Here is a 12,342-nt window from a genome sequence, read left to right on the forward strand (position 1 = left end):
GGAGACAAATAGAGCCTTTCTTTTGGCAATATTTAATAACCAGTTTTTTTTTTAATTTTTTTTTTACTATATAAAAAGAAAAGAAAAAAAAAAAAAAAAAAAAAAGAAGAAAAAAAAAAACAAAAAAAACACCCGGTTTCCCTTTACTTTCTTGTTTTAAAACATAGCAAATAAAAATGCTCAGACAGCACAAGGCCCACCGAAATGGACCCTTTTGGAAAGTAGACACCCCAAGATGATCTTTTTGCCACAATTTTTTGAAATGAGGAAATGTGCTGGTATTGAGGGGGTTAAAATATGTAGTTGGGTAATAGTGCACTACATACAATACATTTACAGGTCATACACAGAGGGATCAGGAGATGAAGGGGCTAATGTACAAGTCACATATAGTGGGAGGATGGAGCTGAAGGGGTTAACGTACAGATGTGCAGGATAAGGTGATGGTTTTTTATACATGCCAGAATGGGGCTGACATACACTGTACAGGGGTGACTGACAGTAGAGGTGTAGATTTCAATATTGTTGGCACAGATAATGAATTGCAGTGCTGCTGGCTGGTGGTCAGGAGGCTCCCTTTCCTCTCATCCGCTGATCAGTGTGTGAGAGAAAGCAGAGCTTCCTGATCACCAGCCAGTAAATGAGGCATAGCTGCTAACAGCAGCCTTTGTTTGCATTCTGTGACTGGTCACAGTGATCACATGGTGCAGAGCCACTCCTCATTGGCTCTGTATCTATCTTTGCCTGTGGTCCGCTGTATCCAATCACATCACGATCACAATATTGTGCGTGTGCAGGTGCACAGTTCCTGAAGCATGTACCGGTAACAGGTCAACGGACCAGCAATACATATACAGTGGCTAGTCCACGTAAGGTTAAGAAAACCTTTTATGGTTCTTCTGTTGCAAACGTTCTTATCTGGAAAGGTTGCTAGTATTGGCAGGTGCTGTTACAGGCCAACACCACAAACCCACTGTTTTGAAAATTAGCAGCAGTGTTGTCAGTCTACCAATGGATTGTCTGTAATGACCGCAGGAAGCACAATGGACAAATGAAGAAATACAAATGTCAGACTGACTACGCTAATTGTGAGGCAGAGGCTTACAGTAGAACTATGCTCACCTTCTATCCAGCATCACAGTCTTTCCTGACAGACATTGTCATCTGCGGTCGAACTGGCTTACGAGTATCGAACTTTGCCCATTTTCATTGGCCCGGCACAGATGACGTTATTCCAGCGCATGCACAAGAGTTCACTCATCTCAGCATTGATGAAATTTTTACACTGACTTGTGTGTGCACAGCTCAGTGTATAAGGCATACAGGCAGTTAATAAATTTAATACAGGTGACATAGTATGCCTTTTCTGCATTAAAATCCTGCCTGTTTGCCAATTTTTTTTTTAATCATACAGAAAGTCCTGTTACAGGCAGAAGCTTTGCAACGGATTCACAGTAAAAATTTAAATTAGTAAGGCACAACGTCAAATATAATGAAAACGATTATACAACAGTTTGTGCAGCGCTTTACAACATAAGCTTTAGAGTTTTTATACACTTTAACAACTACACATCCGCGCTATGGCCGAATGACGGCCACAGCGCGGACCTGAATTCCCGGGAGGCCGTCATATGACGGCTTCCCCTGTGCACACTCCCTGCGCGCGCCCTGCAGGGCGCGCTGTGATCACCGAGTCACAGACTCGGCTGATCACCGATCCGAGTAAGGGGCCGCTCCCGGCCGCTTACCATGTGATCAGCTGTCAGTCAATGACAGCTGATCACATGATGTAAACAAAAGATCGGTAATCTTTTTTTTTTTTTACTCACGCTGACAGCGTGAGTAGAAAAAAAAGCCAATCACCGGCTGGGATGTGAGGGACATTGGTCCCCAAGTGGAAGAGGCACATCTGCCTCATCAGTGCCACCTAATAGTGCCAATTAAAAGAGCCCACAGTACCACACTAACAGTGCCACACTAACAGTGCCCACAAGTGCCACCTATCAATGCCCACCTGTAGTGCCAATCAGTGCCACCTGGCAGTGCTGCCCATCACTGCCACCCATCAGTGCCCATCACTGCCGCCTCATCAGCGTACATCAATGAAGGAGAAAAATTACCAGTTTAAAATTTTTTATAACAAAATATAAAAAAAAAAAAAATTTTTTTTAAATTCAGTTTTTTACTTTTTTTTAACAAAAAGTAAAAACTGCAGAGGTGATCAAATACCACCAAAAGAAAGCTCTATTTGTGGTGAAAAAAATGATAAAAATTTCATTTGGGTACAGTGTTGTATGACCGCACAATTGTCATTCAAAGTGCGTTAGCGCTGAAAGCTAAAAATTGGTCTGGATAGGAGGGGGGTTTAAGCGCCCTGTAAGCAAGTGGTTAAGGCACATGGCTCTGTCTGGCAGCTCCTTAACCACTTCAATACCAGGCACTTTCCCCTATTCCTGCCCAAGCCAATTTTCAGCTTTCAGCGCTGTAGCTTTTTAAATGACAATTGCGCGGTCATGCTACACAGTACCCAAACCACATTTTTATCATTTTATTCTCACAAGTAGAGCTTTCTTTTGGTGGTATTTGATCACCTCTGGGGTTTTTATTTTTTGCTAAACAAATAAAAGACCAAAAATTTTGTTAATAAGCAAGTTTTCTCCTTCACTGATGGGCACTGATGAGGCTGCAGACAGGCACTGATATGCAGTACTGATAGGTGGCTCTGATATGCGGCACTGATGGACACTCATAGGTGGCACTGATGGGCATCACTGTAAAGGAGGCACTGGCAGGCATTACTGATGGGCACTGATTGGCATCATTTTTGGGCACAGATTGGCGGCAATGGTCGCATACCTGGTGGTCATCCCTGGTGGTCCTAGGTGGGCATCTCGGGGGGCTGCGCTGGTAATCAATCAGCGTAGATCCCCCCTGTCAGGAGAGCAGTCGATCGGCTCTCCTCACTAGCATCTGACCTGATACATGGCTCTTCCTGTTTACACCGTGAGACTCTTACCATGATCGGTGTTGGGTGTCAGACTGACACGCCGCACCACCGATCGGCGGGTGCCGGCTTTTATCCCAAAAGACGCCATATGACGTCCAGTCAGGATAAAGGAACCACCGACCAGCCATCATTTTGCTATAGGCCAGGCGGGAAGTGGTTAAGTGAATGCTAGAAAATTTACCAGGAAATATGTAAAGTGAGTGTCTACCTTACTGGATATAATTTACATGAACTGTTTAGACAGTTTCACACATGTACAGCTCAGACCACAAGTAAGGCATCCACTGTGTGCTGTGGTGAAGTGACGTCTTCATGGCATGGCTATAGAAGTGACCGGAGAGCACGAACCCGGAAGGAAGACCGGCCAAAGAGGGAAGTGGTCACGACCTGCTGGAGCAGTGACAGTGCAGTGCTGGAGAGATGCTTTTGACAGGCAAGTCTGCCATGATCTGATAATATGCAGTGCAATTCTAGCACATTATAGAATAAACCCGCAGCGGCCCCATTTTAAATGGAAATGTTTTAATTGAGGTTACTACCGCTTTAAATCATTCTGAAGAATTTTTTAAACTCATTGTGAAAAAGAAATAAAAACTAGCTTTAAAAACAAACTGCTGAAAATAGTAATGAACACAATGTCCCTGCTATAAATGTTTAAAATAAAAAAGTGCCTATACATTTTATTCATACATTACATTTTTAAATAGAGGTGTAGTAACAACATCACTTAAGTAGTCAATACTCACATGACACGCAATTAATGCTCCTGTATTCCATCCAAGCAGAATGACAGGCTTGTGAGGGAAATGATTGTGAATCTATAAGCAGAAAAACGCAAGTATTTTTATCATACTTAGTTCAGTTCTGGAGGTACCAAGGTTACACCATGAATAAACATGGCTATACAGGGGGGGGGGAGACATGTCAGTGTACATCATCATAATTAGTACGTTATGTCTTAGGACAACAATTCTGCAAGGCTTACTGGAACTGAAAAATAACCAAAAAAAGGAAAAAATCTTTGTTACAAAATAGGCGATCCATTGTGCTTCAAGTACAACATTATGTGTGACAAGGACCCCCTTATTCTCATAGCTTTACATACCTCAACTACTTTGTTGCGCAATCCACCAATCATGTTTTCTAGGCACTGTAAGGAAGTCACCCCACTGCCGCTATTAACCAGCTGAGAACCAACAGGAATGACCTTGAAGAGACATAAAAATCATTTTTATGCTGTAGAACAGTAAAATGGTTAAGGATAATAAGGATTTCCTAATGTGAAGATGGCAGACAAATGTGTTTATTTAATATAAATATTTTCACATAAAAATATCATCACGGGTTTAAAGCTTAACTTTGGTACATAGAGCAGCTTTGTATTCTTTAAAACTGAACTCCAGGAAGGATCCTCATGGCATACTTACACTGGTCAAGCTTGGCACAATGTACAGTGGATATAAAAAGTAGTGATGCACCGATACGATACTTTTATCGATATCGGTGCCGATACTAGGTATTTGAGAGTATCGGTACTCGAGAAAATGCTCAGATACCAAAAACGATACCGGAATTTATGTCAGCTGGGGGCGGGACGCCTCCTCCTCCCCTCTGGCAGGGGGGTTCGGAGCAGCACAAATCCCGCCAGGATGGGGGGCGGGGAATGACTGCGCATGGTGATCGGGCAATACAAACATGCAGCAGCACAGTGGGAACAGTTTGGCCACACTGACACTCCTGCTCCCGGCTGTCTTCTTTCATTATACAGATCTGCCGCAATCCCCTCCTGCCTGTGTAAACAAGAAGAGGGTGGGTGATGTCATAACTCCTCTATTCCTGCACAGACAGAGAGCTGGCTGCTAGGCTGGATAGAGCTGGCTGGTATCCAATGACAGAGAGTGGGCAGGTCACCAAGGGCAAGAGGCTGGACAGCATCAGCATGTGTGTTTCCATGTGAGGCAGCTGTGGAAGTGTCCCTGGAAGCAGAACCGAGTACTGAGGGGAGCAACTGGAGCAAGTCCTGCAAACAGGTTAGTGTAGTATGTACAGTACAATGTCAGCAGGGTACAGACCGGTTTATACACCGACACCATACATTATATACAGACCAGTCTGTACCCTAAAACCGTACATAATATACAAACAGACCAGTCTGTACCCTGACACTGTACTGTACACCATACTATGTTACACACACACCAGTCTGTATGTAATGTACAGTACAGTGTCAGGGTACAGACTGGTCTGTATATAATGTACAGTATGGTGTCGGGGTACAGACTGGTCTGTATATAATGTACAGTACAGTGTCAGGGTACAGACTGGTCTGTATATAATGTACAGTAATAACCCCCAAACCACCCCGCTACTTACGCGATAGGTATCGGTAATTAGTATCGGCGAGTACTTGCAAAATAGTATCGGTACTGGGTGTTAAAAAAGTGGCAATGGTGCATCCTTAATAAAAAGTATACATACCCCTGCTAAAATGTCAGGTTTCTGTGATGTTAAAAAATGAGAAATCATTAAGAAAAGAGTAATCATTTCAGAACTTTTTCCACCTTTAATGTGACCTATAAAACTGTACAACACAATTGAAAAACAAACTGAACTCTTTTGGGGGGTAAAAATAAAAAAACAAAAATAATGTGGTTGCATAAGTCTGCACACCCTCTTATAACTGGGGATGTAGCTGTGCTCAGATTTAAGCAATCACAATCAAACTCACGTTAAAGAGGAGTCAGTACACGCCTGCCATCATTTAAAGTGCCTCTGATTAACCCTAAATAATGTTCAGCTGTTCTAGTAGTGCTTTCCTGACATTTTCTTAGTCGCATCCTATAGCAAAAGCCACGGTCTGAGAGAGCTTCCAAGGCATCAGAGGGGTATCAGTCAGGAGAAGGGTACAAAAGAATTTCCAAGGCATTAGATATACCATGGTACACAGTGAAGACAGTCATCATCATGTGGAGAAAATATGGCACAACAGTGACATTACCAAGAACTGGACGTCCCTCCTAAATTGATGAAAAGACGAGAAGAAAACTGGTCAGGAAGGCTGCCAAGAGGTCTACAGCAACATCTGGTAAGTACTGGCTGTGTGGTCCATGTGACAACAATCTCCCATATTCTTCATATGTCTGGGCTATGGGGTAGAGTGGCAAGACGAAAGCCTTTTCTTATGAAGAAAAACATCCGAGCCCGGCTAAATTTTGCAAAAACACATTTGAAGTCTCCCAAAAGCATGTGTGAAAATGTGTTATGGTCTGATAAAACCAAGGTTGAACTTTTTGGCCACAATTCCAAAAGATGTGTTGTGTTTGGCGCAAAAACAACACTGCACATCACCAAAGAGCACCATACTCATAGTGAAGCATGGTGGTGGCAGCATCATGCTTTGGGGCTGTTTTTCTTCAGCTGGAACAGGGGCCTTAGTAAAAGATAGAGGAAATTATGAACAGTTCCAAATACCAGTAGTCAATATTAGCACAAAACCTTCAGGCTTCTGATAGAAAGCTGAACATGAAGAGGACCTTCATCTTTCACCATGACAACGACCCAAAGCATACATCCAAATCAACAAAGGAATGGCTTCACCGGTTAAAATTTTGGAACGGCCCAGCCAGTGCCCAGACCTGAATCCCATTGAAAATCTGTGGGGTGATCTGAAGAGGGCTGTGCACAGGAGATGCCCTCGCAATCTGAAAGATTTGTAGTGTTTTTGCAAAGAAGAGTGGGCAAATATTGCCAAGTCAGGATGTGCCATGCTGATAGACTCACACCCCAAAATACTGAAAATAAAATCAAAACGTGCTTCAAAAGTATTAGTTTAAGGGTGTGCACACTTATGCAACCATATTATTTTCGTTTTTTTATTTTTACTTCCCTCAACCTAAAAGATTTCAGTTTGTTGTTCAACTGAGTTGTACAGTTTATAGGTCACATTAAAAGGTGGAAAAAGTTCTGAAGTGACTTATCTTTGTCTCTTTTTTTACATCACAGAAACCTGATATTTTAACAGGGGTGTGTAAACCTTTTATAACCACTGTAAGTATGCATATATCCATACCCGATTGGCCGCTGGGCAAACTGAAAATAATTGTAGTAGCTGGGGCTACTACAGTGATTGCCATGCTCTTCCAGGTCAGTTTTTTTTGTAATTCTTTTATTTAACCAAAAGTTACAATAAACAAACCAAGGCAGGGGTAATGCAAGATACAATGTTCTGGCCAGGGTTCTTGGTTCTTGATTGGCTAGATTGATAGCAGAGCAGCCATTGGCTCCCACTGCTGTCAATCAAATCAAATGACGCGGGCGCTAGGGGGCGGGGCTTAGACCTGTATTATAATGCTGGACTCGGGAGTGTGCCCTCAAGGTAACACCCCCCCCCCCCAGGAGAGCGCTGCTAGGGGGTTATCTAATGTGGGGCGGAGCCGCCAAGGGACTCCAGAAGAGCATTTTTTTTTTGTTTTTTTTTAATTCAACCAGTGCATGTACCTCAGTCTGACTTGACTTGCGCCTCTTGCAATTTTAGAGAAGCCAAAAAAAACGGCAGCACTAGCAGCCTATCAGGTGTGTTGTATGCATATGTGCTGAAAAAGAACATGCTGATAGGGGAGAGCATAAGGGATGACCTCGTCACTCTGCTGCTACTCTTTCGCTGTCCAGTAAGTAGACAGGGGGAGGAGAGTGGATAACCAATTCCTCACTGCCACAAAGAAGGTAGTATCCATTACCTGACTGTGCAGTCTGGCAGGGCTGCATACAGTAAATCTTTAGACTAGATGAACAGAATTACAAATCCACTTGTAGGTAAAACAGCTCCCTGTGTTTTTAAAGGTTTGCCAGGAGTTCAGCTTTTGTTAATGAAAAGGGCACTTAATTTTTTTTTTTCAACTAATGTTTTGCTCCCACATATTTAATGAAACGCAAGTGGCCAGCCAGCACCTTAAAGATAACAGATGTCAAATATAAGTGATTCTCAGGGGCAATTCCAGCCCTTGGGGTTTTGCCTCTAGAAAAACCTTATTGCCTGAACACTAAAAAAAAGTTACAATTCCTGCTTCTTGAATGTTACATTTGCTTTATATTATCTAGTTTTTAGCCAACAAACAAAATAGTAATGTTTGTGACCTTCTCCTTTTCCAGAAATCTACAAACAGCATCCTGGTCAGCATTGTGTGCAATTAAAGTGGTTGTAAAGACAGAAGGCTTTTTATCTTAATGCATGCTATATCATTTAACAAGCTGGCACCTCAGTCATTGTTCAGAGGAGGCAAATTGACATTAAACTTTATGAAGTGTTAAGACATAATGTGGAACAATTATCTATTCTTCCTTTTTTCCTATTACCAAATACAATAATAAAATAGGTATATGTAAGTGTAAATAAATGACCCTTTCATATATGGAGTGAAGTGACTAGCCTCAGGAGATACACAGAACTGAAACAAATCCTCCTATAAGTTGTACCTTTTTATCTGCAGTATTCTATTCTTTGCATCCATTCAAAGAGCAGAATTTATAAAGCTTGTCTGCGCGTTCAGAAAAAAAAAGTGGAGGAGAGCTGAAGATGCATGCTACTGAGCTCAGCGAGGAGAGCTCTGAGATCTGATTGGAGGGGAGGGAGCACATGGGAACAGACCTGAGGCTGTCAATCTGCTGGAGCTCCCGCCCCTATCACCTTTTTTCTCTTGGTGTCAGGATAGAGGAACAAAGCAGCAGACAGAAATGACACAGTGCTCTTGAGACAAGCACACACTATAGAGGGATATGCTTAGTTCATATTTCATATCTGAGGTTTACAACCACTTTAAGTAATAATGAGTGCACTAAAACAAACCTTAGCTAAACAGGAGAGCTGGGATTGCCAGAAACGGTGTCGCCGCGAAGTGGGAAATATTGAATTGGTTGGTCCTGATGGAGCAATGAGGATGAGAGGGGAACCTGGGAGTTTGCTCTGAAAAAAAAAATTAAGATTTCGTAAAAAAAAAAAAAAAAAAAAAAAAAAAAAGGAAATTTGGAAATAAAATCAGAAAAAAAGCAAGACACAACGTGAATATATTTACAGGCTTGTTATGGGATAGTACTCCAACTGCTGGATCCCATGGTCTCTTCAATAGTAGAGATAATGCTTCTGCACTGGCTCCTCCTGATCTGACAGTCGTGGCTAGTAGCATGCGATCAATAAGAGCTGGTACCTGTAGAGAGCCACAAGACATTATCTCCTTATTACACACAATGGATATATGTCCAGTCATATACAACATGACTACAAACACAGCCAAATCTTCATCTTCTGATACCACATAATTTGGACAGACATATTATTTACATACATTGTTATCTATGCCAAATGAAGCAGTACCTTGCCTTTCAATGTCTGCAGGGCATCCAGATATGCAGCAAGCAGTGGTAAACTGAGGGTTTCCACCAGTGTGCTATGCAGCCACTGCACTAGTTTGGTGTCCCATCCTACTGAGGCGAGAGCTTGACGTACGCGACGGGCACATTTGTCCACAGCAATTCTTCTCAGCACCGGCTCATTGGTGGCCTGAAGGGGCAATAAGCAAAGACTGCTTTCATGATGCAAATTCAGTACAATTAATTAGATTTAACTGCTAAAATCTGGCCTGGTCAAAGCGCTATACAAGTTCAGTGAAAAAAGGCAGCAAGAAAACCAGCACATGTACTTACACCATCATTAGCAAGTCGAGCAAGGCGGTCAGCTTGTAAAGTTTTCAGGACCTTGTTAAAAAGCTTATTCTGTGAGGTACTCCAACCAGTCCTAATAGCAATTGATAATAAAACCACATTAAAAAGGGTAAGATGCAATTAACCAAAATGTGCTTGTTCATTTGAAAATCTGCTTTGATACAAAAGAAAAGATTAACCTATTAAGGTGATCTTCCCAGTCATCAGGTGGTGGAGGAGCTTCAGTGTCTGTTCGCACAAAGATCACATGACGTTCACACTCATTCATAACACTTCGCGCCTTCTGGTTATCATATAATGGCATGGAAATGGGAGTGACAGTCTCAACATCAATTGGAACATCTGCCTCGCTGCAAAGTGGTAAAACGAATATGATCAGGCCAACACAATGACAACTATTAGTATCAGTACTATTATGGTATATTGTCTTTTGCTCATTTATTTACAGTGGCAAGAAACGTATGTGAAGCCCATGGACTCAACTGGTTTTCTGCAGTACATTTTCCATAAAAAAAAAAAGGAAGGCAACAGCTGGTCAAACTTCCTTCGGCAGCAATGACTTCAAGCAAGCGCTTTCAGTAGCTCTGGATCAGAGCTGCACAACGTTCATGAGGAATTTTTGACCATTCCTCCTTACAAAACTGCTTCAGCTCAGAAACAACGGCTCTCTGCCTGGGCCATGCTCTTTTTCTGAAGCCAGTCTGTGGTGGATTTACTTCAATGCTTAGGGCCATTGTCCTGCTGCATCACCCAACTTCTAAGCTTCAGCTTAGCCACTCTGACATTATCCTGTAGAATAATTTGGTAATCTTGGGAATTCATTTTCCCCTCAATGATGGCAAATGGTCCAGGCCCTGAGGCAGCAAAGCCAGCCCAATCATGATGTTCCTTCTACCATACTTCAATATTGGGATGATGTTTTGACGTTGGTAAGCTGTTACCTTTTTTGTGCCATACTTCCAGAAACAATTCAACTTTCGTTTCATGAGTCTAAAGACATTTTCTCAGTAGCGTTGCAGTTTTCCAGGGTGCTCAGTAGCAAACTTTGGGCGCACAGCAATGTTCTTTTTGGAGAGCAGTAGCCTCCTCCATGGCGTTCTGTCAGACATCTTGCCTGTTCAAAGACTTATATATGGTAGACTCATGAACAAGGATGTTTGTCAGTTCCAGGGATGTCCTCAAACCTTAAGCTGTTTCTCTATTCATAGTTCACATCAGCTGATGCTTCTTGTGAACAGCAATTCTAAAATGTTTGACTGTCTTTTATGTATCAAAGTAGCTCTAAAACACACCTCTAAGCTCATTAATTCGACTCGGGTGTGCAAACTACAGACTGCAAACAGTTTCTGTTGCCTATTGCTGCGTACACACAGCCGGACTTTCTGGGAAACTAGGTCCGACGTTCTTCCCGCCGGACTTTTTGAACGGACGGACTTGCCTACACACGACCGGACTTTCCGGCAGACTAGGTCCGCCGGTCTTCCTGACGGACTTTCAGAATGAACGGACTTGCCCACACACGGCCAAGTCTGTTCATTTTGAACGTGACTCGGGTACGACGGGACTAGAAAAAGGAAGTCAATCTCGCTGCTTTTATCAGCGAGATTGACACCTTGAGAGCCCCGTCGCGGGGCATACCAGGCCCTTAGGTCTGGTATGGATTTTAAGGGGAACCCCCTACGCCGAAAAAAACGGCGTGGAGTCCCCCCAAAAATCCATACCAGACCCCGGTCCGAGCACGCAGCCCGGCCGGTCAGGAAAGGGGGTGGGGAAGAGAGAGTGCCCCCCCTCCTGAACCGTACCAGGCCGCATGCCCTCAACATGGGGAGTGGGTGCTTTGGGGGAGGGAGGCACCCTGCGGCCCCCCACCCCAAAGCACCTTGTCTCCATGTTGATGAGGACAAGGGCCTCTTCCCGACAACCTTGGCCATTGGTTGTCGGGGTCTGCGGGCGGGGGGCTTATCGGAATCCGGGGGCCCCCAGATCCCGGCCCCCCACCCTATGTGAATGAGTATGGGGTACATGGTACCCATACCCATTCACCTAGGGAAAAAGTGTCAATAAAAAAAAAAAAAAACACACTGCACAGGTTTTTAAAGTAATTTATTAGACAGCTCTGGTGGTCTTCTTCCGGCTTCGGGGGTCTCTCCGGGTCTTGTCCGCGCTCTTAGGGTCTTCTGCCGGGCTCCTCCGCTATCTTCTGCTCTTTTGCCGCTTTTTGCTAGCAGGGGCCCGGACTTCTGCCTTCTTCTCTTCTTGTGATGTTGACACGACGCTCTCTCCGGCTGGTATGCTCTCTGAGCGCTCCGATGTGACTTATGAAGGCGGTGACCCTGACCCCTTATGTCGTCACAGTCTCTGGGCATGCTGGGACTGTGACGTTTTAGGGGGCGTGGTCAACATCACCCGGTGACCCCGCCCCCTTATGCCGTCACAGTCCCAGCATGCCCAGGGACTGTGACGGCATAAGGGGGCGGGGTCACCGCCTATATAAGTCACATCGGAGCGCTCAGAGAGCATTCCAGCCAGAGAGAGCGTCGTGTCAACATCGCAAGAAGAGAAGAGGGAGGAAGACAAGAAGGCAGAAGACCGGGCCACTGCTAGCAAAAGAGCGGCAAAAG

General features: G+C 43.8%; 1 protein-coding gene across 2 annotated transcripts in view; it reads right to left on the reverse strand.

Annotated features, from left to right (window-relative positions):
• The window catches only part of KANSL3 (KAT8 regulatory NSL complex subunit 3), a 168,677-nt gene that overhangs the window by 143,132 nt on the left and 13,203 nt on the right, over positions 1-12,342 (reverse strand). For both annotated transcript variants that reach the window (XM_073622066.1, XM_073622067.1), the window contains exons 3-9: positions 9,901-10,071; positions 9,704-9,794; positions 9,375-9,560; positions 9,076-9,207; positions 8,850-8,966; positions 4,113-4,214; positions 3,754-3,825 (exon numbers count right to left, since the gene is read on the reverse strand). In XM_073622066.1, the coding sequence (XP_073478167.1) occupies positions 3,754-3,825; positions 4,113-4,214; positions 8,850-8,966; positions 9,076-9,207; positions 9,375-9,560; positions 9,704-9,794; positions 9,901-10,071 (871 nt within the window). The remainder of the gene's footprint in view (positions 1-3,753; positions 3,826-4,112; positions 4,215-8,849; positions 8,967-9,075; positions 9,208-9,374; positions 9,561-9,703; positions 9,795-9,900; positions 10,072-12,342) is intronic.

This window comes from Aquarana catesbeiana, linkage group LG03 (assembly GCF_042186555.1).
Source record: "Aquarana catesbeiana isolate 2022-GZ linkage group LG03, ASM4218655v1, whole genome shotgun sequence".
Taxonomy (NCBI): Eukaryota; Metazoa; Chordata; class Amphibia; order Anura; family Ranidae; genus Aquarana; species Aquarana catesbeiana.